At 39.2% G+C, this 27,830-nt stretch overlaps 1 protein-coding gene across 3 annotated transcripts in view; it reads left to right on the top strand.

The window, feature by feature from the left end:
• Positions 1 to 567: 567 nt before the first annotated feature.
• Positions 568 to 27,830, top strand: part of Pafah1b1 (platelet activating factor acetylhydrolase 1b regulatory subunit 1) — a 58,167-nt gene continuing 30,904 nt past the window's right edge. The window contains exons 1-2 of one of the 3 annotated variants that reach the window (XM_032913370.1): positions 568 to 939; positions 25,637 to 25,845. In XM_032913370.1, the coding sequence (XP_032769261.1) occupies positions 25,814 to 25,845 (32 nt within the window). In that variant the 5' untranslated portion in view covers positions 568 to 939; positions 25,637 to 25,813. Of the gene's footprint in view, positions 940 to 1,115; positions 1,745 to 12,011; positions 12,143 to 25,636; positions 25,846 to 27,830 lie in introns of those variants that run through there. The other 2 variants (XM_032913371.1, XM_032913372.1) reach the window with 2 other exon arrangements.

Raw genomic sequence — 27,830 nt, 5'->3', positions numbered from 1 at the left:
GAATCACATCTACGGGCGATTCCTTCCAATTAAAAATCTGTAACAGAAAGGGACACAAGGCAGTCCATCTGCCTCTTAACCTCAACAGCTCTTCGGCCCAAGCCCACCAATTTACTTTGGTCCTTTTGAGTGGGTGGGTGATGGGGAATAATTCCACAGGCTAAGGCAGAGAGGAAGCATCCTGACTTAGCTCCTGCTGCAGCAAGCCGGGGGGCCGAGATGCCAGTGCACCGGGAACCGCGGTTCGCCCGGACAGCGCAGTGAAGGCTAAAGCAAAGCTAGAGTCGTGATGGGCCCCAACAGTCAGACGAGAGTCTAGAGCAAAAGAGGCTCTTCCCAAGGGAACAGGGGACAGAAGAGAGAAAAAAGCCGCGGACTGGGCGCAAGCTTGCCCACTGGCTCCGGTACAACCTCTAGCTCAACCCGTAGAAGAGCGTGCGGCCCAGGGCCAGGCCCAGGCCCAGGCCGGGCCCGGCTCGGCTCGGCCCGCGCATGCGCCGCGGGCCCTCCGCGCCCCCCCCTTTTCCTGGCGGGTCTGGGGCGGCGGCGGCGCGGTGACGTCAGGGCGTTGGGGCAGCTCCTGTGACAGACGGAGCTGGAGCGGCGGGGCGGCGGCGGAGTCCGGCGGCCGAGATAGCGAGTGAGGGAGCGAACGAGCAGCGACCCGAGAGTCCAGGGAGCGAGGAGGAGCCGGAGGGGAGCGCTCAGGCGCGAGCGAGAGGACGCGCGAACGCTGGGCTAGGGCTCGAGCCCCGGAACGGCTGAGGAGCCCGCCCGCGGCCCTCCCCTCCCCCTCCCCGGGACCGGGCCCAGCGCGCCATCCTCCCCCTCCCTCCCTCCCTCCCTCCTTCCTCCCTTCCCTCTCCCTCCCCCTCCCCCGCTGGTGGATGGGAGTGAAGGACGGAAGAGGCCCTGCGGAGGCGGTGGTGCAGCGCTCCGGTAAGGCGGCGACGCTCTACGCCCTCCCCTCTGTCTCTTCCATCGCGCTCGGGCGGCTGCGGGCCGGGCCGGCGGCCTGACGATGTGGCTGCGCCGGTCCCCTCCCTCCCATTCTCCCCTCCCCCTGCCGCCGCTGCCTCCTCCTTCTTCTTCTCCTCTCCTCGCTCTCAAAATGGCGGCCGCGACGGCCGTTGAGTGAGAGGCACCGAGGAGGGGGCCCTGGCCTGGGAGGGCGCTGCCCTTGCTCCAGTCCTCCGACCCTGGCAGCAGGCTACTTGGGCCGCTGAGGCTTCAAACCGTGGCCTCTCGGCGGCATCGCCCTCCTGCCGCCGTGACTTAGCAAGAAAAGTATTCTTGGGTGGGAAGGGCGTGGATAGCAGGTCGCTCTCTGATCTTGGGGAAAGGGCTCAGCCCTCCTGGGCCGCGGAAACGAACCCGCAGTCCCCACCCCTCCGCGGCTGGCGGCTCGCCGCCGGGGCTCCAGCAGCTACCAGGCCTTCCAGGCGTCCGGTTCTCCACTTGTCCTTAGGTTGGTGGTCGACCTGAAGAGGATGGTTGGCCGCGCAGGCCCTTGGCCCCCCGGTGCGGTGGGAGTCCAGCCTCTGCACTCACTAAAGATCTGCAGCATCCACCCACCGAATCGGGCAGGATTTTCCTTTTTGCTACTGACTCCTCGCACGGGAGTTGCCTTTTGACGTTGCTAACACTGAGCTAGTTCCTAGGTTCTCTGCCATTCCCTTCATCCCATCTCTCTACTCTATTAGGAAACGCCGTGACTATTTATTTACTGTCTCTAGCTTCCCAGGTGAGAAAAAATGTTTTTGAGACGATGGGCTTATTTTGATTCCTAAGAGGAGAGATTTTCACTATCTGAGATAGGAGAAAGCAAGGTGCTTTATTTGTTTTTCTGCCTGTTTTTTCCAGTGACTTAGCAAGAAAACTCCTTGGGAGGAGTGCAGGAAATTTTCTGTTGAGGTTGGGTTTGGGTGTAATTCCTATCTTTTTTTTTTTTTTTTGGTTGAGGAATGGTGCTTTTGAAGAAGAGTATCAGATTTGTGGTCTCATTCTCAATGGGCGATGTCATGTCAAGGACCCCCCCCCCCAAAAAAAAAAGGCAATTGGGAAAAAATAAAATTATTACTGCTTTTCTTACCTTTAGTTTCTAACACACCCTCCTAAAGATTCATAACCTTTAAAAGATCCAGCAACAGAAAGGTCATTTTAGCAATTCTCTTTTTGTTGGGTTGGCTTGTTTTGTGTGAATTTTTTTCCGGGGGTGGGATGGTGGAGAGACTTTGTTTGGGCCTCATACCAGTAAGTGTCTTTCCCTCTTCATTTTGCCACAGCAGTGTTTGCTGTGTTTTCCCCTGCAGTAGAGCTAGATTGCTGCAGGATTCAATTCCTTAATCAGGAATATTTTTAGTTGGGTATGCTAGTAATACTATGTTGAATTCACATTAAAGCTTTAACTTTAAAAATTGGTTTGATTTTAAGGCTTTAGCAAGCTTTTATTTCTAATATGTGTCTTTCAGGACATAGTTGTGCAAAATAATTGGCAGTTACAAATTGCGGTTTTTTATTAACGCAGAATATGTATTTAGGGTAATTTATTCTTTCACGGTCTATTTAAAAGATCATTGTTTGATTTCAGAGGAAGGCTTTTCTATAATTTAAATCTGGTATATATAATTTTAAGAGTCAGAAAGGAAACCAGTTTTTCACAAAATATTTTTGCATATGTTGGTGTTGACAGAGCATACCCTGTTTTGGTACATTCTCCCACCCCCATAAAAACAGGCTAATATTTGTGGATGCTGTGAGCAGCCATTGAGCCGAGAGGACTGGGTGGAGTAAGGGTGCGCCAGCGAAAGCTGGGAAATGCTCAGTTGCCCTTTCATCGAATCTTCTTCATCCTTAATGACTGTAAGGTTATTCGGTATTAATTGTAGCTACAATAAAGGCATTTCTCTATGGTGGATCTTAAAATCTCAGCCTTTCTACCCTTTTTTTAAAGAAGAGCATTGATTAATTGGAATAAAGGCAGCATCCTTGCTCTGAAACAAGTACTTACTCTCCACATGTGTGTATGTATAAAAATATCCACATATATGCTAATTATTCTACCCAAATGAGTGTTAAGTTAATGAATGCTAGGGATATTTGGCAACAAAAAGCATGGTATTGTGAAAAAAATCTAGTTAAGAATACTCATATTCATTAAAATCTTATTTTAAAATTTCTTGATGAACATCAAAGATGAGAAAATAGAGAGTGGTTATTTTGTGTTAAGAGCTCTTTAAATAGGCCTTTTCTCTTGTGTTGCCTCTTGCACAGGACTTTTTTCTGTGTTAAAAGAGCATAGCTCATGTTAGTGTCTTGTGGTCCTTAAAGAATTCTAAGTATGACATAATGTAATTCTGATGAATTATGTGTTGTAACTTTGTATTTTTACATTTTTTGATATTTTCATGTAGTTAGAAAGTATTGTGATGGATGAGTACATTACTATATTGTGTCTCAAATATCCTTAGCCCTACTATTCCCAGTTAATAATGGTGCACCTCCACCCCAACCCCAGGGCCACCCAGGAGCTTACAGATAATTAGATGGAGAATACAAGTGTGTTTTCATTTCTGGTATGTCCTCTGAATCTTACTTAATTTGAAAGAATCAGTTTTAAAAATCACAATCCTATATTTATAAAAGCCTTAATGAAGTCTGTTTGAATTTTTTTTAACTCGATCATTTATATGTTTCCATGTGCACCAACTTACGGGGATTATATCTTTCCTATTACCATGTAGGTCCTGTGAATTGGACTCAATCAAGTCAGATTTGGTGGCAAATATCTTTATCCACTGAGCCATTTCACAAGCTCTCTTGCTCCTTTTGAGATGGAGTCTTATTGTATGTAGTCCAGGCTGGCCTTGAGTTTGTGGAGCTGGTCCTGACCTTGAGTTCTTCAGAGTTACAGACACTATCCTTGACTGACTTGATTCTTACTCCTTCTGTATCCCAAGCAGGCCTCTAACTCCTTGAGTGCTATAAAACATACTGCACTGCTTTTAGTAGTATTTGGTCTACTTTCAAGTTCTGTTATATACATAACTTTCTGGATAAAATATCCCTATTATGAAAGGATTTATATACAAAGCTATCTGGATATCTGGATGTGCATGTATGTAAATGGCTTTATGCTTATATTTTCAGTATTTAGGAAAAAAGAGACCTTTTTTTATTTGTATGTGGTTCATATTATTATTCACAGTTGTCATCTCAGTGAGCTATAGTAATTGTAGAGCATGTCATTAAGGTATAACTTTCTCAGATTTATTATTTTGATTATATGAATGTGTATGACTAGTTGTAAGTGTGAATACAAGTGCACATGTTGTATCATCTGAAGCTAGAGTTCCAGGTGGTTGTGATCTGTTCATGGTTGCTGGGACCTAAACTCTGGTCCTCTGTGAGAGCGGTAAGTGCTCTTAACCACTGAAATCTCCCTCCAGACTAATATTATTTTACATTATATTTGTCTGTGTGTAGACAGACTAATAATATTTTACATTTTATTTTTCTTTGTGTAGAGGAGGTCAGAGTATAACTTTAGGGGTACTCCCTCCACTCTGAGTCTCAAAGATCAAACTCAGGTTTGATAGGCTTGCAGGCAAGCACATTCATTTTCTGAGCCATATGATGCAGCTATTTTAAACAAGCCCATTCTAGTACTCAGGAGGCAGAGAGGTAGGTGGATCTCTGTGAGGTCAAGGCCAACCTGCCTCAAACAAAGAAACAAAAACACCCCTCTCCCTTATCCACCTCCCCAACCCCCAAACTAAACAAAAATAAAAAATAAGCCCAAAATACACAAATCAAATGTTCAGTTCTAAAGCAGTGATATAGATTACCCCCGACCCCCAGCCCCAATTTTTTTCCCTTCAAAACTTAAGGTTAGCTTGCAAACTTAAGCTGGGTTTTATGACTGAACCAGCTTGTGGTCCTAGGAAGAGACTGGAGTGGGGTGCTGGGGTTGGAACTCAGGCTTGCCTCTTGGGTTTTGTCCACCACTGAACTAGCCCTGTACAGAATTTTTAATTGCTTCTAATAGAAGTCTCTGTTATATATTTTATAATGACTGGTAGCCTATTTTTATATACTTTGGAAAGAATCATTTGAACTGAAAATTCTTTGTCACTGGTTTTTGTCTTGTGCAATATAAGTATTACGTTTTTACTTGATTTTATTTAAAATAAAACTAAGCCATGTGGTGGTGGCACATGTTTTAATCCTAACAGTTAGGAGGCAGAGGCAGGTGGATCTCAGAGTTTGAGGCCAGCCTGGTCTACAACCAGGACTACACAGAGAAACCTGACTTGAAAAAACCTGGGTGTGGTGGTTTGAAATTGATCTTTGGTTTTTTTTGTTTTTTTTTTTTTTTGACATGGTTTCTCTGTAGCCTTGTCTGTCTGTCTTGGAACTCACTCTGTAGATGAGTCTGGCTCTGAACTCACAGAGATCTGACTGCCACTGCTAGTCTCCACTAGATTTGACCTTGTTTTTTTTTTTTTTAAACAATGAGAAACTGAAGAGAAAAGCAAATTGTCTTATATTTTAAGATGCTTACCTGTAGAGTGAATCCTAGTTGTTAAAAGCCATATTGGGAAATGTGTATTTCTTTTCTTTGTTTTAGATGGGGCCCTCTTGTAGCCTAGGTTTTGAATTCTATATAACTTAGCTGTCCTTTAACCTCTTATCTTGAAACCTTAAAAAAAAAAAAGACATTTCAAGAAGAAAGATGCTATATACAACATATTGTGCAAACATGATTAACTTCACTGAAGTCTTGGATTATTTCAACAATGTTATTGATTGGGTATGACAATTTGCACATTCACTTAAATAGAACTTATTAATTTTTGTCATTGGCACAGGAGGTACAGATTTTAATTGGTATCTGTGCTTTATACTCAGAATACTCATCATAAGTACTTATTATTTTGATTGGTTTTTTTCTTTTTAAAAATTGGTGACTGTTGGTTAAAACAGTAGTTGACTAATTTATCAGGGATTTTCTAGACACATTTCTTCAATATTATCGTTTAGCTGTGTCAAACATTTGTCTAGTTTGTCACTACTGAATTTGGCACCCATTTCAACTTTTCTCATCTAAGTAGATGGATATTTTCATCTATGAGGGAACTAAAACTCCAGGAATTTCTTCTCCTGCAGTCACTTGAGTAGTAGTAGCTGGAGTGCCACCTTGGTGCTAGCTTATATGTCAAATAGTTCTTTTCTATAGTGATTAACTCCTTTTGAAAAAAAAATTACAAAATACTTAATTTTTACATGTTTGTACCATGAAGCACAAATATTAAGGGTATATAATCAAAGGAACTGGAACTACAGAGCAACTGTTTAAGAGGTGAACATTTTTACATTAGAAAATTCTTACAGGCTCTCCCTGAAATATTTAAAACATTACATTTTATTTATTTAGTTGTGGGTGTGGGAGTACACGCCGCATTATGAGTTGCAGAAGTCAGAGGACAACTTTTGGGATTCTGTTCTTAGACCATTTGGGTCCCAAAGATTAGGGTACCCAAAACTTGTCAGTAAACAGCTTTCCTCTAAGCTATCTTGCTAGCCCTTAAATGCTTTTTTGTTTGTTTATTCCCTTTCAAACCAATCATGGTTCAGGGTATAATTTGAAATGTTTTCATTTTGGATGGCATATTGCACTTAACTTTTACTGAGCAAGCCCAGATGTTAGTGTTTGCTTCTTTACTTCTTTTTAAAATAAGCCTTGAAGAAAACAAAAGTTTTGGAGGCTGGCAAGTCAAGCATCAAGGTGCCAGGATCTCGTGAGACACCCTTTTTTGTTTTGTTTTGTTTTTCAAGTCAAGGTTTCTCTGTGTAAGGTGTGGGACACTACTGCCCAGCTGAGAGAACTTCTTGCTGCATCATCATTTTGTAGAGTGCAGCATATGATGAGAATGAGATCAAGTGTGTAAACTTGTGTTGTTTCTCTGCTTTCTTTTCTTTAACCTTTTTCATTTTAATTTTTGGGGGGGGGGCATGGGAACTGAGTTGAGAAAGGAGAGAGGTAGGGGGAAGAGGAAGAAGAGGAGGAGGAGAGAGACCATTGGCCAGGAATACGTGGAGAGAGGGAGAGGGGCTTTAATCCTAATTTTGAAAATGGCAACTGTAGCATTTATTGCCTGTATTATTTAATTTGGCATTTGTTACCTTTGTTCTTGCATTGGATATTTACAGACATAAGGCATTAAGTATTTGAATAGGGGTTGTTAGACAGTACCTATCACTGCTTTAAAAATACTATTTTAGTGGGCGGTTGTGATATTTGCCTTTAATCCCAGCACTGGGAGATAGAGGCAAGCCAATCTCATTTGAATTTAAGGCCAGCTTGGTCTACAGAGCAAGTTCCAGGAAGCCAAGGTTACACAGAGAAAGCCTGTCTCAAACAAACAAACAAACAAAAAAAACCTCTAAAAACCACCACCACCACCAGGAAAATAAAAAACTTTTTAATACTTTACATTTGATTGAATGCAGAATTATGTGAAAAGTGATTAAAAAAAAAAGACTAGAGGTGTGACTCAGTAGCAGAGCAAGTTCATAGGCACATCCTGGTTCCATAGTTCACTCTAAGGAAGAGGCAGGCCTAAAGTTTTTTTTTTTTTTTCTTTTTCCCGGAGCTGGGGACCGAACCCAGGGCCTTGTGCTTGCTAGGCAAGTGCTCTACCACGGAGCTAAATCCCCAACCCCAAGGGATGTTAACCTTCTACAGAGAACTCACCCGCCTGACTCCCCTACCTTAACTCTAAAGATGCTCTTGTTACATTAACAAACTTTAGGGGTTGGGGATTTAGCTCCGTGGTAGAGCGCTTGCCTAGGAAGCGCAAGGCCCTGGTTCGGTCCCCAGCTCTGAAAAAAAAGAAAAGAAAAAAAAAAATCCCAAAGAGCAGGGTCACAAGCTTTTATAGAATGCCCTAACTAGGTAAACTAAGGATGCATTTTGGTAATTTGCTCTTACATTGACAAGAATTGGCAGTTAACTCTGACTAGGAAATTTTTGACAGTTTGCTGAAAATATTGAAACCTTAAATCTTGGGGGAAATTTAAAAATTAAAAGTATTTTTAAGTGTTGGCTTAAAACCTAGGGCCTTATATAGGCAAATCAAATGCTTTTTAACACTGAGCTGTACTCCCCTGGCCAAATAATTTTAACTTTTGAAGCATTATAAAAAGTCATGTTTGGGGTCGTCCAGGTGGCTCAGCTACTAAAGACACTTCTTTGCAAGCCTAGTGACCTGAGTTGGATCCCCAGAACCCATATACAAGGATAGAATTCCACACTGTTTTCTGCAGGTGCACCAAGGCATATGGCCCCACAGACACACATCATTCTTGTAGGCAGACACACAATAGTAAAACAGTTTTATGATTTATACACTGTAGAGAGTTGAAATTTATGATTTATGACAGATGGCTATGTTTTTGTTTTTATTTTTTTTAAAGTTCCCCACCCTGTGGACGCACCCTTGGTTTTTTTCATTTGTTTTTGTTTTTTTGTGATGCTGGGAATTGAACCTGGAGCCTTGGGCATAATATTTTAGAAAAAGTTCTCTATTCTTGTAGCAGTAGCTCTAGCTTATCTTTTTTTTTTAATTCTCTTTAATTTATTTTTTGGAAGTAGGACCTTGTTATGTATACCTAGCTGCTCATGAGCTCATGAAGATTGGCCTTCCTCTGTCTCCTGAGTGTTAGGATTAAAGTTGTGAGGTCACCACCATGCCCAAATTCCCCGGGCTGGGATTGAACCCAGGACCCTGCGCCTTAGGCAAGTACTCACCACTGAGCCAAATCGCCAACCCCTGCCCAAATTTTTTTATGCACAAGTCAATCTTTTTTTTTTTTTTTTTTTTTTTTTTTTAAAAGACAGGGACTCAGCTGGGTGTGGTCAGGTAGCCTTTAATCCCAGCAGAGGCAGGTGGATCTCTTGAGTTGGAAGCCAGCCTAGTCTACAAAGAGTTCCAGGACAGCCAGGGCAATCACACAGAGAAACACTGTCTAGAAAAACCAACCAACAAACAAGATAAAACAAAACCCACATTTATTTGTTTACTTAGTGTGTGAGAGTGGAAGTAAGAGGTTGGTGGCGAGAGTTCTCACTGAGCCATTTTACTGGCCCAGGACTCTTGATTTTGTTTTTGTCTTTTTATGTAGCCCAGGCTTGCTTTAAACTCATTGTCTTAACTTAATAACCTCTTGGAGTTTGTTAGGATTATAGGTGTATCCTACCATACCCGGTAATATTCTTTATTTTTTTCTTTTTAGATTTTTATTTTATGTATATAACTGTTTTCCAGCATGCTTGTAATGTGTATCATATACATTCCTGGTATCCACAGAAGCCAGAAGAGGATCCCTGGAATTATAATCAGAGATGGTTTTGAGTCACCATGTAGGAGCTAGGAATCAAACCCAGTCTATCTCTGTAGTCCCCCAATTTTTTTAAAAATAAATAAGAGAATTTTAAACTATACAGTTTAACCATATATAGTTACTAATGTAATTTTTTTTACAGGTTTGTTTGCTTTTTTATTTTTTTAAAGCAGGATCTTGTGGTTTTATTGGGAGTGTGCGTTGAGACAGGGTCTCACTGTGTATCTTTGCCTGGCCTGGAACCTGGAGAGATCCATCAGCCTCCTGAGTCTTGGGATTAAAATCATGCATCCTATAATGTGGTCTACACCACAATTTCTTCACTAAAGTAATCCTTTTGCCTCAGCCTCCTAAGATTAGAATTTCAGTATATACCATTATAGTTGGCCCCAAGTAAGATTTAAGTACTTCAGTTAACAGCTAAAAAGTATTTTGACTAATTAGAAACTTGAGTATTTGTTTTTTATACCATATGTGTTAAAGAGCCCCCAAAAGTCAAAAAGAGGTAGGATCCTTCAATTGGAGTTACAGGCAGTTGTTTGAAAGATGAATTTTGAAATGACTCTTTAAGTAATTGAGCAGACACTGGGGAAGATCATCTTAGTAGAACAACAGCATATTGCTACAAAAGCATGGAAACTCCTTACATGTATGCTGGGAGAGTTTGGGAGAAGAGATTGTGGGATATGAAGATGGAAAATTATATGAACTAAACTGATATAATTTGTATCTTCTGTATAGCTAGTAGGTAATCTAGAAGTTATTGAACAAGTTCAAGCAAAGGCAAATATTCTGATCAATTGTGTATTACATATTTTATTTGCAGTGTGGAGGTCACAGTTTTTCAGGAAAGAATGATTACTGTTTGAAATATAATGAAGATTGTTGACTGGAGAAAGATTTAAGTAGAATTGTGAATACTAAGTGCAGTGGGAAGGGAAAAGTATAGATGATAGTTTGAGTGAGAAAGTAGGATTGAGAAACGATTTATCGAATAAGCAGAGTTGTATAGGATAGTAAATAAAGCTGCTAGACAAGTTTTCTTAAATCTTAGTTCTTAAATCCTTCCTCCCCAGCTTTCATTTTGTTTTTAAATTTTATTTTATGTGTGTGGGTGTTTTGCCTTAATTTGTATCTGTGTACCACGTTTGTGTCTGTTATTAGAGGAGTCCAGAAAAGGGTATTGGAGTTCTGGAACTGGAGTTGGTTGCTGGGAATCAATCAGGTTCTTTGAAGACTAGGGAGTGCTTTTAACTACTGAGCCATCTCTCCCCAGTTTGTGAATGACTAATCTGATTCAAAAAGATCAGATTGATTCTATTTTTCCTGGTGACTGGAATTCTAGGCTGTACAGAACTGCCACTGACCTCTAGGCACCAAAGTGATTGTCTTAGTCAGGGTTTGTATTTCTGCACAAAACATCACGACCAAGAAGCAATTTGGAGAGGAAAGGGTTTATTCAGCTTACATTTCCACATTGATGTTCACTACCAAAGGAAGTCAGGAACTCACACAGGCAGGAACTTGGAGGCAGGAGCTGATGCACAGGCCATGGAGGGGTGCTGCTTACTGGATTGCTTCCCTTGACTTGCTCACTGTTGTTATCTTATAGAACCTAGGGCTACCGTAAGTCCAGGGATGGCATTCCTTTCTCATTGAGAAAATGTTTTACAGCCCCATGAAGGCATTTCCTCAAGGGAGACTCCTTTTTCTGTGATAACTCCAGCTTGTGTCAAGTTGTCACAGAAAACCAGCCAGTACAGTGATACTTAAACTTTTGTTGTTTGACTCCAAAATTCTATTCAGCAAGATATCAGAAGTATAGGACTGGTCAGAAATGGTGCTGTCTGTAATCTTAGTTTCTTGAGGAGGTGAGGTTATCACAAACAAGGTCAAGGCCAGTCTGGGCAACACAGGACTTTATTTTATAAACCAATCCAAAACAAGCAACAAAAAATGTGGGACTAACTTAATCTGCCTATAAGGGGACCTATGCATAGTCACAATATTCTTAAAATTTGAAGTTTTATTTTTATTTACCTTTTTTTTTGGTTTGGGGTTTTTTGTTTGTTTGTTTTGAAGCAGGGTCTTTCTACATAGCTCTGGATGGCCTGGAACTCACTATGTAAACCTGTAGATCAGGCTGGCCTTGAATTTAGACATTTGCTTGCCTCGGCCTCCTGAATACTATACTACAGTGCCTATCTAAGTTTCACTTTTTGATTATGTGTCTGTGTTTGGATTTATATATGTGAATGCAGGTGCCCATGGAGGCCAGAAGTAGGTGTCCAGCTCTGGAACTGAAAGACAGGTGGCTGGGAGCTATATGGTGTGGTTGTTGAGAACCATCTTTGGGTCCTCTGGTAGAATGGGTTGTGTTTTTAACCTGCACTGTCTCTTGCATCATTTATTTTTATTATGTAATATGTTATATATACACACACGCACTGAAAAAATTATATAACAAAATGTCCATGTAACTACTACAATCAAAGCTTTAAAAGAATAAAATATTACAATTGCAATTTTATATATCTTTCTTTCGTACCTATTCTAAACAATCCTGTCTTGTTTCTTCCTAGCTGCCTGCCTCTTATTTGTATGTAGTCCTTTTTTGTTTGTTTGAGACAGGATCTCACTATATAAGCATCCCTGGCCTGGAAATCTTATTTGTAGACCAGGTTGGCTCAAACTCAAAAATCTGCTTGTTTCTGGCTTCTGAGTGCTGGGATTAAAGGTATGTGCAACCTATCACACGTGCCTTTAAAACAAACAAACAAACAAAAAACCAGCCAAAGCAGAAAGTGTGTATGTAAAATTTACAGAAAAACTTCCTTCTAGAAGTTGTTTGTTCTCCTGAGGGTCCTGGGATTAGGGCTGGTCATGATGGTTATGAGCCGCTTTCTCCTGCAGAGCCGGCTCTTGTCCTGGTCCTGGGGTTTTTATATTAAGTGCATATCAGTAAACAAAGTGAGTAATACTTTGTAGAGATTTTTAGACTTTACATGAATGTTATACCATATATTTTCATATGTAGAGTATTTCATAGTAGAGTATTTTCTAGATACTCTTCAGAAATAGATGATTTCTAACATTGTACTCTTTAGAGTGCTGCTGTGAATAGGGTAAAGTATGCCTTTATTGTAATACTGTATTTCCTAACTACTCAAAATCTGTACTTGAATATTTTTCCACATTATTTTGTTCCCAAAACCTGCCTCAAAAAATTGGCAGCCAATTCCATCTCTTTTTGAAATCTTTTATTTTATAATGCTGACTTGGTTAGAACAACAGTTTCATTAGTGCTTTTACCCCGCCTTACCATCCCTAGCCTTCTAGCTTTCAACTGTATTGTGTGTTCCTTTAATATATCGTATTTTATTAATCCTTATTTATATTACAGTATAAAGCCTATCATGCATAATGAATAAATCCGGTTAGCTCACATCTTCAGTTATTTTGTAAGGCCCCCTTTAGCTGGGGACCAACCCAGGGCCTTGTACTTATAGGGTGCAAGCGCCTACCACTGAGCCAAATACCCAACCCCATAAGCTTTTTTTTTTAAAGTATAGAATAGAGTTTATACAGGGTATGGGGAGGGGAGTTGAGGGTAATAGAGACAGAAAGGCAGAGGAGGAGAGGCAAGCTGTGAGCACGTGGAGAGAGGGGAGAAGGGAGGACAATGGGAGCAAGAAGGCAAGAGAGCCTAGAGAGTATTTTGTAATTTTCTTAAGGGCAGAGACTGTCTCAACTTTTTTTTTTTTATATTGTGTGTTTTTTGCATGTACATTTGCATGTGTGCCATAGCTCATGTGTGGAGAGGTCAGAGAAGTTTTCAGGAGTTGGGATTTCCCCTTCCACTGTGTGGGATGGTTGGAATGCAGATCATTAGGCTTGATGGTGAGTACCTTTACCTGCAGAGCCATCTTGGTAGCCCTACTTCTAAGTTATTTGTACAAATGGAGACAAACATTAGTGTGGATAATAGTTAGAAATCAGTTGAGGAATACCGCTTTTATAACTTCTGAGAAGTTGCTGTCTAGTAGAAGCGGGATCTGCCTATAGGACCAATATCATACCCTAGAGAAAACCATCTCAGGACTAGAGACATATTTCAGTGGGTAAAGTGATTGTTGTGGCATAACCATAACAACTGGAGTTTGGATCCTCAATATCCATATAGTGTGTGTGTGTGTGTGTGTGTGTGTGTGTGTGTGTGTGTGTGTGTGTTAAAGGCAGGGTCTTATATATCTTAGGCTGGCCTCAAACTTGCTCTGTAGCTAAGGATGACTCTGCTTTCCACCTTTGATTCTGAGCTAACAGACATTCACCATCAATATCCAATTTGGGTTTAACTTTAAAAATCATAATTATAGACAATTCTAATTGTCTATAAGTCTTAGTGTCTCTTGAAAATGTAAGCAGAACCCAGAACAGCAGTAATGTGAACACTAAAGGTAATAAAAAGTTGTTTAATGTTGAGGCAGCTTGCCAAATTTTTTTTCTTTTGTAGGATTTTTACAATGTATTGCTCTGATACATGCTAATATCAGTCTTTTAAAAGAAAAAAAAGGTCAGTTGGGGGTGGTACCCCAAGCCTAGATTCAGCATGAGGGAGTGTGGAGGGATGCAGAGGCAAGTGGAACTTTGAGTTTGAGTCTAGCTTGGTCTACAAAGTGGGTTCCAGGGCTACACAGAAACCCTGTCTCAAAAAAACAAAACAGGGGTTGGGGATTTAGCTCAGTGGTAGAGTGCTGGGTTCGGTCCCCAGCTTCAAAAAAAAAGAAAAAGAAAAGAAAACAAAACAAAACAAATTTACATCCAGCCCAAGCCCAAGTACCTGAACTGTGATGAATCTAACTGACTAGATTTTAGAATTTGCTTGGCCTTTTAAAAGAGAAGAGAGAATAAAGTGACTTATATATCTTTGCTTTCTGGGAGCACATTAAAATTTGGTCTTAGTTTTTTTGTTTTTTGTTTTTTTTTAAAGATTTTATTTATTTACTTTATGTATGTAAGTACACTGTAGCTGTCTTCAGACACACCAGAAGAGGGCATCAGATCCCACTACAGATGGTTGTGAGCCACCATGTGGTTGCTGGGAATTGAACTCAGGACCTCTGGAAGAGCAGTCAGTGCTCTTAACCACTGAGCCATCTCGCCAGCCCCCTTGGTCTTAGTTTTACTATGATTCGTAAGATAATTAGGAAACAAAAGATGCCTATTTGTGGGCTAATTACTGTGAATTTATTTTAGAGATAAATGTCAAGAGTTCCTGCTTTGGAAGAGTATTGTTGAGATATCACAGTGTATAATTAATTACAGTGCAGTATGAGAAGTCTGATGTGTGTATATACAAAGTACTAGGAAATCACAGGAGTTTGCTTAACTTTTTCTTATAAAAGCATGTAAAAGTGAATAAAACTCAGGATTTGCTGTTTATGCTAGCTGCTGAAAGTTTTGCTAATACTAATTAAATATTCACTAGTATTAAATTGAACTTGCAAATAAAAATTTGGAGTTTTGCACAGCATCACTCTAATGATATTCTTTAAAAAAAACCCACTGTCACATTTGTTATGTGTATATGGGGGGAGGGATGTGCATGCACACACACTATAGCACATACATGGAGGTCAGAGGACAATTTGCTGAGTCTGTTCTTTTTCATGTGGGTCAAAACAAAAAACTAGAAGCTGGGTGTGTATTAATTTATGCTGCTGAGGATCAAACTCACAGCCTTATATACATTAGGCAAGCATTCTACACTGAGCCATACTCCAGTCCCACATATAAGGTTTTCTGACACTGATAGTTCTCAAATTTTTTTCTTTGTAATTTTGCTTTTGATCTTTTAATACAAGCTAGCCTTTGTACTATTTTCTGTTAATTTATTTTTGGGGTGGTGGAGTTTGGTTCTTACTATATAAGTTGCTATAGTCAAGTTTGGCCTTGAACTTGGCTTCTGGAATACTAGAATTATAGGTTCCTCCACCATTTTTTGTTTGTTTTTCAAGATGGCTTCTCTGTATACCAGGATGGCTTCAAACTCAGAGATCCACCTGCTTCTGTACTCCTGAGTGCTGGGATTAAAGGTGTGTATTACTGTCTGGCTCTTTATTAGGGGTGTGCATCAAAGTCATATGGATTAAGTTTTATCTATTGAATAAAATTAAAATTTATTTGCTTCTAAATTTTTTTTTTTGGTTCTTTTTTTTTTTTTTTTTTTTTTTTTTTTTTTTTTTTTTTTTTCTAAATTTTTGATATTTGGGAATAGACTAGCTTATTTTCAGAGTTCCTTTAGGTGATTCTGATCAACAGTTCTAGTTTGTATTTAACTAGTTAACTTTAGCAAATTATTTTTTCTCTGTAGTGCTTTCTAGTCTAAGGAATTATTGCTTTTATTTACATTTATTACTTTATTTATTTTATGTGTTCTTCCATGACAGCTTTCAGTTAATGGAGTAATAGACTCCTAAGTTAAAAGTTATGCTACAGTGTAAGAGTATAATTAGTGTAGTAGTTTTCATGTTATGTAGTAATTTTTTGCCATCATAGAATTTCAGTAAAGTCAAGAAATAGTGGATTTAGGGCTGGAGAGTTGGCTCAGCTTTTAAGAACATTATTTGCTCATAGGACTCAGGTTCGATTTCCAGAAGCTACACATTGGCTCACAACTGTCCTACCCTGATCCCAGGGTGTTTGACATCCTCTTCTGACCTCCTCTGGCCCCAGACACACACGATATGCACACAAACATTTAGGGAAAGCATTGATAAACATAACATTTTAAAAACTTGAAAAATAGTAGATTTAGTAGAATAGAGTATCTTCTAAGTATATTACTAGGAAACTTTATTAGAAAATAGCACTTCTTCATATTCCAGAATGTTTAAAACAATGTGCCAAGCGTATTCTATGCCTGTACATGAACTTTGCAGTGCAGAGCCTTTCTTTGTATTTGCAATTACTTGAGTATAGACTAACACTAAAGTAAATTTAAAAGAAAAAAATGTGACTAAAAATAATACTTAAAATAAGTATTTGTCTTTTTTTTTTTTTTTATAATTCCTTTCTCCATTTTTAGGCACGTATCGAGATTTTTAAATGTTAGAGCTGTCTATAATATAGTCCTAATTCTTAGTTTCTAACTTTCAGGGGTCAAAATGGCTTATGAAGTTAAAAAGGGGAATACCCTTTCTACATTTGGAAGCTATGAATAGGCTTTGTTGAAAAAGAACACTGCTTTCTTGTTTGTTGTAGGGTAGAAACAGTTTTCTTTAAAAAAAAAAAAATGTATGTATGGACATTTTGCTTCCATGCAAGTCTGTATGTTGCATGCAGTTAGTACCTGTGGAGGACTAAGGGTATTGGACTGGAGTTACAGGTGCTTATTGTGAGCCACCTTGTAGGTGCAAGGATTCGAACCTGCATCTTCTAGAAGAGCAGCCAGTGTTTTTAACCACTAAGCCACCACTCCAGCCTTACTGGTGTGTGTGTGTGTGTGTGTGTGTGTGTGTGTGTGTGTGGGTCAGTGGTGGGGAAGATGAAGTGTTACTATGTAGCCTTGGCTGGCTTGGAACTTGCTTTGTAGATCAGGCTGGCCTTAAGCTCATAGATACCTACCTAAATGTGCTTCCAAAGGGTATGTATGTGCCAGAGTACCTGGCTAAGGTTTTTTACTTTTGCTGTCCCTCAAAGGGATATTAGTTTTCATAGAGATACCAAGGGAATAGAAACTAAACTCCCCAGTAAACTATTAGTAGCCTTTTAAAGAGAAAACAGTAAACCTTTTTAAGACTACAGTTCTTTGGCTGGGTGGTGGTTATGCATGCCTTTAATTGCAGTGCTTGGTAGGCTGAGGCAGGCAGATCTCTGAGTTTGAAGCCAGACTGTTCTATAGATCAAGTTCCAGGACTATAAAGAAACTAGGATTTATTCTAGTATCCTTTTTTGTTGTTAAGACAGTGGCTCACTTTGTAGCTCTGCCTGTTGTGGAGTTTACTAGCCTATGCTGGCCTCAAAGTCACACAGATCTGCTTGCCTCTGCTTCCCTAAGGCATGAGCCACCATGTCCAGCTATCACATACACTTTAAGGATAGTTTAAACCCCTATAAACAAAGGAATATATAACTATAACTGGTAGGATTTGCATGAAAAGAGACTCACCTACTTGATTTTAAGAAATTGAAAGTGAAGGCTGACAGACTACAAAGGGAAGAATTGCTGCTCTGGTGTGAAGGATAGGGGAAGTCTTTTCTCATAGGCCTGCAACTGCTAGCCTAAGGCCCAACCATATTATAAAGAGTAATTGGCCTACTTGGGCATGCTGACTTTTTTTTTTTAAAGATTTATTTATTCATTTATTATATATAAGTACACTGTAGCTGTCTTCAGACACACCATTACAGATGGTTGTGAGCCACCATGTGGTTGCTGGGGATTGAACTCAGGACCTCTGGAAGAGCAGTCGGTGCTCTTAACCGCTGAGCCATCTCTCCAGCCCCATGCTGACTTTTTTTAAGGGTGTATTGATTTGAATGGTAATGCTATCTAAAATATTTCTACAGTTATATCTATATTAATGTGTGGCCAAATATTTGAGTACTATGGCTTACTTAGCCAAGCTGACACACAAAATTAACTATCACAGGGAGTATAAGAAAATGTATGGTTTTTAGTGAAAGATTACACTAAGTGATAATAGCAGAAAGCAATGGATGTCTAGTTTGGACTTAAAATTTTGTACATAAGTTTGTCTGATCTAAAGCCCAAAACCTACTTTGATAATCGAATCTATAGCCTTTCTACTTTCAGCTCTTTGCTTTAATTTGGGAGTTACTACATATGAGAATGGTAGAAGTGATTCTTAGTTGGGGGTGGGGGAGTCTAGGCTGGCCTAAAATTCTTATATTCTCCTGCTGGAATTTTAGGTCTGATCTCTATCACACCTAGTCATAATCTTTGGTCAAAGAGTTACTGAAAAATATGTAAAACATTATTTTATTTTATTTTTTTTACTTATTTATTATATGTAAGTACACTGTAGCTGTCTTCAGACACACCAGAAGAGGGCATTAGATCTCATTATAGATGGTTGTGAGCCACCACGTGGTTGCTAGGAATTGAACTCAGGACCTCTGGAAGAGCAGTCAGTGCTCTTAACCACTGAGCCATCTCTCTAGCCCAAAACATATTTTCAAGTGTTACATGAATGTTTTAAGTACTAACTGAATCGGGGTTTCTTGTAACTATAGAAAACAGATCTAAGAAGATAGGGTAAATTGTTGTGCAAGCATGAGGATCTGAATTTAGTTTCCCAACACCCACTGTTTAACTTTCCTGTTGCTGTGCTAAAACACCATGAGCAAGGCAACTTATAAAAAAAGTGTCTGATTGGATTTATGGCTTCAAAGGATTAGAGTCCATTATGACAGTACAGGCATGGCATCAGGACAGCTGAGAGCTCACTTGTTGATCCTGAGAGGGCACACTAGAAATAACAGGAAGCTTTTGAAGCCTCAGAGTCCAGCTACCTGACACAGTGAATTTCAGGATGAGTAAATAGACTCTATTTCAAAAAACTAAGATCAGTACATGCAATAGAGAAGCTACCCAAAGTTGACCGGACACACACATGCACATGCATGCATACACAGAAGTGTCAAGATTGTTGAAAGAATTTACATTTTTAATGAACTATGCTTTAGTCTTAGCGCTGTGTGTAACTAAGATGAGAACTTAGACTTTTCATTCTTTTTTTGTTTTTGTTTTTTGTTTGTTTGTTTTCTTTTGGGAGAGGGTTTCTCTGTGTAGCTCCAGCATTTCCGGAACACTTTGTTGGCTAACTCTGAACCCAGATCTGCCTACCTCTGCCTTTGAGTGATAGAATTAAAGAAAGGTTTGCACCACTAAGCTGGGCACATCCTTACATTTTTTAAATGTTAGAAAATTGAGGGGTTGGGGATTTAGCTCAGTGGTAGAGCGCTTGCCTAGCAAGCACAAGGCCCTGGGTTTGGTCCCCAGCTCTGAAAAAAAAAAAAAGAGAAAAAAAAAAAAAAAAATTGAAAGCTTTAAATCAAAAGTCAACATTTTAGTTTAGAAGCTCTATGATTCACTAAGATCTGCTATTAACAGGTAGTAACAAAGATAGGTTAAGGTTGGTTGACAGTAGATAAAAATTACTAAAAGAGCTTCATGTGGTCTGTAGATAGTATCTTGGGTAATCTGAGATTTTGGGCTAATATTCACCACATGAAGCTCAAGAAGAAGGACGACCAAAGTTCAGATGCTTCAGTACTTAAAAGGGGGAACAAAAATATTCATAGGAGGAGATATGGAGACAAAGTTTGGAGGAGAGACTGAAGGCATGGCCATTCAGAGCCTGCCCCACCTCGGGATCCAGCCCATATACATACAGCCACCAAAGCCAGACAGTATGGCTGATGCTAAGAAGTTCATGCTGACAGGAGCCTGATATAGCTGTCTCCTGAGAGGCTTCTGCCAGAACATGACAAATACAGAGGCAAATGCCTGTAGCCAACCATTGAATTGAGAATGGGGTCCCCATTGAAGGAATTAGAGAAAGGATTGAAAGAACTGAAGGGGTTTGCAACCCCATAAGAACAACAATACCAACCAACCAGAGCTCCCAGGGACTAAACCACATCCACAGAGTACAGACCTATTGCTCTACCTGCATATGTAGCAGAGAATGGCCTTGTTGGGCACCAATGGGAGGAGAAGCCCTTGGTCCGGCCAAGGCTGGATCCCCTAGTGTAGGGGAATGGCAGGGTGGAGAGGCGGGAAGGAGTGGGTGGATGGGTCGGGGAACACCCTTATAGAAGAAGGGGGAGGGAGGGTGGGATAGCGAGTGGATTTATGGATGGGAAACTGGGAAGGGATAACATTTGAAATGTAAATTTAAAAAAATTCAATAAAAAAAAATAGAAAAAAAATTACTAAAAGAGCCTGGCTGTGTTGGCACATACTTTTAATCTTATCACTCAGGTTTATAGAGTGAGTTCCATGACAGCCAAGGCTACACAGAGAAACCCTGTCTCAAAAAAACAACCAAATAAAAAAATTACTAAAAGATGGCTAAAGGCTTAACTCATTAAAAATGTGAATTCTTTTAACAGTCTTGGCATTTATTTTAAAATTGTGTATATGTCAGAAGACAATGTAGAAGGGCATTCTCTTTCTGTGTGGTAGTCCAAGGATTAAACGTAGATTGTTAGGTTTGGAGGCAAGTATTCTCACTTAGCAAACCATTTTATTCCCCTGCCCCTGGTTCCTGAATTCTTTTGTTTGTTTTTTTGTTTTGTTGTGACAATCTTCCATGTACCCTAGCTGTCCTGGAACTCTATATAGACCAGGATGACTATAAACTCAGAAATTTGCCTGCCTCTACTTGCTGGGATTAAAGGGGGTACCATCACATCTGACTGGTTTCTGAAATATTACATGCTTTCTTTCCTGACATGTCCTTGACCCATATTTTCTTAAAGTTATTTGGTAAATTTTACCTAGTTTGTAGCATGTTAAAGTAAAAATGAACTGGGTATGATGGCTCAAATCTTTAATCCCAGCATTTGGGAAGCCAAGGGAGGCAGGCAGAACTTTGTGAGTTCAAGGCCAGCTTGATCTACATTTGGGAGCTACTTAGTGAGACCTTGTTTTAACAGAGGCACATAGAGAAAAACAATTTCCTGTTTTGATTAAAATTTTAAACCTTAAAAATAATTTTTAAATGATTTATTTTTATTTTATGTGCATTAGTATATTTTGCCTGCATGTATGTTTGTGTAAGGGTATGGGATCCCTTGGAGCTGGAATTACAGAGAAAAGTTATAAGCTGTCATGTGGGTGCTAAGAATTAAAATGGGATCCTCTGGAAAAACAGCCAGTGTTCTGACTGTCGTGTCATCTCTTTAAGCCCAATTTTAAAACATTTTATGTGACGATCATCAAGCCATTCCTGAGTTGTGCCTTGTTTTACATTCAGAATTCTATATTGCATTCATTTTAGAACAGAAATCTATAATTAGATGTATATCTTTAAGCTATTGCTTTATTATATCCCTCAATATTCTTAGAATATTTTGATTTGTTTAAATAATAATGTGCCAGCTGTGCAGTGGTGCACATGCCTTTAATCCCAATACTTGGGAGGCAGAGGCCAGCCTGGTCTACACAGTGAGTTCCAGGACAGCCAGGGATACACAGAGAAACCTTCTCTCTCGAAAACCAAAGCAAAATAATAATAATAATAATAATAATAATAATAATAATAATAACAACAACAACAACAACAACAACAACAACAAATAATGTGGCAGGTGGTAGTGGGCACATATCCTTTCCTTTCTACAAAAAAAAGTTGGATTTTTTTTTTCTTTTTTTTTTTGGGGGTGGTGGTGGTGGTATTTTGTTTTGAAAAAGGGTGTCTTCGGTAGGCCCTGAACTTACCTTTGCTACGAATGACCTTGAACATCCTCTTGCTTTTGCCCATCCAGTGATAGAATTGGAGGTTTGTATCATTTTATGCAATGTTGGGGGTGGAACCAAAGGTTTCATGCCCCAGGAAAGCACTTTGTCAACTGTGCTACCTCTGTTCCAATTCTGTGTGAAGGTGATTGGATAAAGTGGCATATTTAGGAATACACCTATACTCTGACTGGAGTACATTATTAATGAGTTCTGTGTTTTGGAATTATATTCTAAAGCTTGATCATGTCTAACCATTTTTATTGCATCCAAATCTCATTCCCTTTCTTTACTGTACTATTACACTTCTGATGTATTTGTTTGTGGTGGTAAGAACTTAATACGTGTGTGTGTGTTAATTTGTCTGCCATAGAGCCACATCTATAGTTCCAACTTCTACTTTAAAAAAACTTTATATGGAAAATATCTAACTAGATAAAACTAAGAGAATATATAGTGAATTTTATAATTTTTAATAATCAGTTTTCTAATCAGTATTCGGATTTTTCCAAGTGTCTGCTCATTGCTTTATTTTATAGTTTGGATCTAGATCTAAACACGGTTCATAAATTGCAGCTGCTGAATGTTTATCTTTTTTTGATTTATTTTTGTGACAACCCAGACTGTCCTTGAAACTCACAATTTAGCCAGTATTTAACTTGAACTAGTGAAGATATTCTTGTCTTGACCTCCTGAATACTGTGATTGGAGGTTTGAGCCAACTTATCTTTGAATCCTCAGGTTCCTTTTTCTATCTCTCTTTCCTTGAAGAAACTAAGTAATTTTCTTTGCCCTCTACTTACTGCAAATTGATTAGAGTCAAAGACTTGATCAGATTGATTTTTTTTAAAGATTTATTCATTTATTATATATAAGTACACCATAGCTGTCTTCAGACACACCAGAAGAGGCATCGGATCTCTTTACAGATGGTTGTGAGCCACCATGTGGTTGCTGGGAATTGAACTCAGGACCTCTGGAAGAGTAGTCAGTGCTCTTAACTGCTGAGCCATCTCTCCAGCCCCCGATCAGATTGATTTTATAATAATATTTCAGTGTTCTTTCACTACACTAATATAAAATACATAGGTATAATTGCACATCCTGTCTATTTTTATAGTAGTGTTGGTTTAGAGTATCTACAATAAAAGCTGGGAGTATTTTGCTTGTATTGTTATTAAGATTCTTTATAACTAGCCAGGTAGTGATGGTGCACACCTTTAATCTTGGCAGTTGGGAGGCAGAGGCAGGCACATCTCTGTGAGGTCAGCCTGGTCTACAGAGTGAGTTCCAGGATGGCCAGGACTATATAGGAAAACCCTGTCTCAAACAAACAAAAAATTCTTTATAATTTTTTGTTGTTGTTGATTCTTTGGGATTTCCACCCCCCCCATCAGTGTTTAAACATCTTATCTGGCAGAGGAAAACAAATGCTTGTATTTGCCTCTAAATTTTTTTTTTAAAGATTTATTTTATGCATATGAGTACACTGTCCTTGTCTTCACACACACCAGTAGAGGGCATCAGATCAGATTAGAGATGGTTATGAGTCACCATGTGGTTGTTGTCCTGTCCTCTGGAAGAGCAATTAGTACTCTTTTTTTTTTTTTAAAGATTTATTTATTTATTTTATGTATGAGTACACTGTCGCTGTCTTCAGACACACCAGAAGAGGGCATCAGATCCCATTACAGATGGTTGTGAGCCACCATGTGGTTGCTGGGATTTGAACTCAGGACCTCTGGAAGAGCAGTTGGAGCTCTTAACCTCTGAGCCATCTCTGCAGCCCGCAATTAGTACTCTTAACCACTGAACCATCTCTCCAACCCCACCTGTAAAATGTTTATGGTATCATCTCTACTCTTTCTTGTTCATTTAAATATTGTTTTCTAGCCAGGCATGGTGATTCATTCCTGTAATCCAGTACCTGGTAGACTGAGGTGGAAGATTGCCTTGAATTCCAGGCCAGCTTGGGCTCTAACAAAATACCTGTTTACTGTTTTGTTGTTGTTGTTTAATAATTAATATTGTTTGTGTCATATTAAGCCATTTTTCTAACATCTGACCAGAGCCATTCTCAACAAGGTTATTAGTGAACTCGGTGCTGAATGCAGCCAACTATTTTGGTCTCTACGATTTACTTTTACTTCCTTAATTGCTTTTTCTCAGCCTCACTTGTTCCACAACATACATTTTTTTTTCTTAAAGATTTATTTATTTCATGTATATAACCCTACTGTCTTTGACACACCAGAAGAGGGCATCAGATCCAGTTACAGATGGTTGTGAGCCACCATGTGGTTGCTGGGAATTGAACTCATGACGTCTGGAAGAGCAGTCAGTGCTCTTAACCACTGAGCCATCTCTCCAGCCCCACAACATACATTCTTTTTTTTTTTTTTTTTTTTTGGTTCTTTTTTCCAGAGCTGGGGACCCAACCCAGGGCCTTGCGCTTCCTAGGCAAGCGCTCTACCACTGAGCTAAATCCCCAACCCCCATACATTCTTTTTTATACTCACACATATAGGTACTTCATACTCACTTATATACTCACTCAAATATATGCACTATGTGCTTAACATACCCTGTCTCTTACACACATACTCCATACTTAGACTGTCACTCAAATAGACACGGCATACTTAACTCATATACTCACTTGAGCACATACACGTGCTATACATACTTCACTTTTCTCCCTCTCTCCCATTCTAGCTATTGAATCCACAACCTTGCCTAAGCTAAGCAGTTTAACTGTTAAACCTCCAGACCTAATCTTATTTTTCAATTAAATTGATTGATTACTTGTGTGTACTCACCTCTGAAGATCGGAAAACTTGCAGCAATTGATTGTCTCTACCATGTGGCTCCCAGGGATTTAGGTTGTTGGGTTTTGCAGCAGCGTGCCTTTTCCACTGAGCTAGCTATCTCATCACTGCAGATTTCCTGTAGGTTATTCATTGTTCTGAAAAGCATGCCTGTGATTCTTTTTCACCCTACCCTGACTCCAAAAATAAAATAAACATCTATCTCTTAAGCAGAATTGGAGTTTTCTAAAGCAGCTATATAGTAATAATAGAAATTAAACAGGTAAATATGTTAAATTTAAAATTATTGCTATGTTTCTGGATGTGGTGGTGCATGTCTGTAAATTATCATTAGAAGCTGATGCAGGAGGATTGCTGAGAGTCTTAGACAGCCAGGGCTACTCATTAGACCTCATCTCAAAAACAGCAACAAGGGGCTGGAGAGATGGCTCAGTGGTTGAGAGCACTGACAGCTCTTCCAAAGGTCCGGAGTTCAATTCCCAGCAACTAGATGGTGGCTCACAACCATATTTAACAGGATCCAATGCCCTCTTCTGGTGTGTCTGAAAACAGCATCAATATACTCAAATACATAAATCTTTAAAAAAAAAAAAAAAAGCAACAAAAGTACTGTTTTGCATCTTTAGATCGTTGAAGGTAATTTTAACTGCATAAAGTGTGGCTGGGCTTGGGGATACTACCTAGGTTGAAACACACTTATGGGGGCAGGAGGATGCCTATCTACATAGCAGTTTATGTTTTGTAATTTTTTTTTTTTGAGATAGGGAATTATTTTGGCATTGACTAATTTTTTTTAACTGTAGGTTGAATATATCATCTAATTTGCACATTAGCATTATAATCACATTGCAAGAAATAATAAAATTTTAAGTGAGGAGAATAATTGTATTTATTTTTCTTTCTCTCTTTTCAGGTGGAATGAACCTTACTTGTTGACTGGTTGCTGATTGGATTCACTTGAAAAAAGAATCATTTTTCCTTCTGTGGAAGCCACATAGTGGCATATTTAATTCAAATCCAGGGATCACAACTTTTGATTTTTCTGGAGGGACATACCACTATATCAAATAAGCTTGACATTACAGCCAAAATGGTGCTGTCCCAGAGACAACGAGATGAACTGTAAGTTTCTCTGTTTTCTGCTATTTAGACACCTCTTATAATAATAATAATCTAGGCATGATTTACTGTCCGTAGGGTGGTAAAGACAGGGTTATCCATACTCTGCCAACCCTGGGCTACCTGAGACCATGTCACAAAAGGGAAGGCGATGGGGGAAGAACTAGGGTGGGAGTGAAAGTATTAAAATGCTGTCTTGGGAAGTCCCAAGTTTAAAGTATTTTTACCAGTGTCTATTATATTAGTGTTGACACTGCCTTGGCTTCAAATTTGGACCTTCTTTTAGCAAGGAATTATTTGTCATGTTTGAGTTTAAAGCAAATGAATGATTAGTTGGTAAGTTTTATCCTTTTTTTATCCTTTTTTTAAAAGACTTTTAAAATCTCTTAGATATATTATACTCTAAGGCAAGTAAGAGCTGCATAAGTAGCTCTTCTAATTAAAAGAAAAGTCAGTTGTACCAGGTGTGATTCATATAGATCTTTAATTATAGCATTCAGGAAGCAGAAATAGGTGGGTCGTTGAGTTTGAGGTTAACCTGGTCTACATAGTGAGTTCCAGAAATCCAGAGCTACACTATCTCAAAAAAGCAGAACAAAAGAGTAATTACTTAATTTTATGTGATTGTATGGTGTGTACATGTATATGTGTGCATGCGTGTGTAGGGGTGCATACTTATGTGCATGTGGAAGCCAATGTTACTCTGCAGTTTTATTTTTTGAGATAGTATCTATTACTGAGCAATTTGGCAAGGTTGGGAATCTTGAGCACTGGGCATATAGGCAGGTGCCACCAAATCTAGCTCTTTATGTAAGTGTGGCGGATCTGAACTCAGGTCCTAATACTGGAATGGCAAGTGGTTTACCCGCTGAGCTATCTCCCTAGCTTGTTTGTTTTAATCTAGGATTAAACCTAGTTTGTTTTAATATAGGATGTTATAAAAAGTAAACTTTTACTTTGCCATAGTGTCTATCTTTTATCAGTAAAGAATGGTTTAAGCAAAGAATCATCATTGGACATGTCAATAAGGGGGAAACTGTCAATAAGTAACAAGAAATATATGCATGTTCTTAAAAATATGTCCTACATACACAAATCAAGAAGAAAGAATAGAAAAAGTCAAACCAAGGAACAGTCTATTATTAAACAAGAAAGGACTGGAGAGATGTCTCAGTAGTTAAGAGCACTGACTGCTCTTCTAGAGGTCCTGAGTTCAAATCCCAGCCAACCACATGGTGGCTCACAACCATCTATAATGAGATTTGGTGCCCTCTTCTGGTGTACCTGAAGACAGCTACAGTGTACTTAAAATAGATAAATAAATCTTTTAAAAAAGAAAAGAAAAAGGGGTAGTAGGTTGACTCAGTGGTTTAAGAGTGTGGAGAGTGTGTACTATTTTTGCAAAGGACCTGGGTTCCTAGGATCCAAGTGCAGTGGCTTACAACTGTCTATAATTCCAGCTCCAGGGGATCCAAGGCCTCTAACATCAGAAGCATACACAACTTTAATCCCAGCACTTGGGAAGCAGAGGCAGGTGGATCTCTGAGTTCGAGACCAGCCTGATCTATGGTCCATGAAGTGAGTTGAGTTCTAGGACAGCTAGTAATGTTAAACAGAGAAACCCTGTCTTGGAAAACAAAAACAAACAAAAATTTTTGGTATGTGTGATTGAGATAGACAGTGGGCAGCGTATCTATCTGCTGCCTATTATATGCCAGAACAAAAAAGTCTTTAGATATTGCCAATGCCCCAGTTTAAAACCACTGATAGAGGCTGGAGAGATGGCTCAGCGGTTAAGAGCAAGCACCTCTTCCAGAGGTCCTGAGTTGAATTCCTAGCACACACGTGATGATAGCTCACAACTATCTGTAATGGGATCTGATCTTGCTATTGGCATGCAGCCATACATATACATGCAACACTCATACATTAAAGACAAAAATAAAACAACAAAACACTGATAGGTATATGTACACATAAATGTCTTT

The sequence above is a fragment of the Rattus rattus genome, chromosome 9, assembly GCF_011064425.1.
Source record: "Rattus rattus isolate New Zealand chromosome 9, Rrattus_CSIRO_v1, whole genome shotgun sequence".
Lineage (NCBI taxonomy): Eukaryota > Metazoa > Chordata > Mammalia > Rodentia > Muridae > Rattus > Rattus rattus.
Note: the sequence above shows the minus strand (reverse complement) of the source record. Positions and strands in the feature narration are given on the sequence as shown.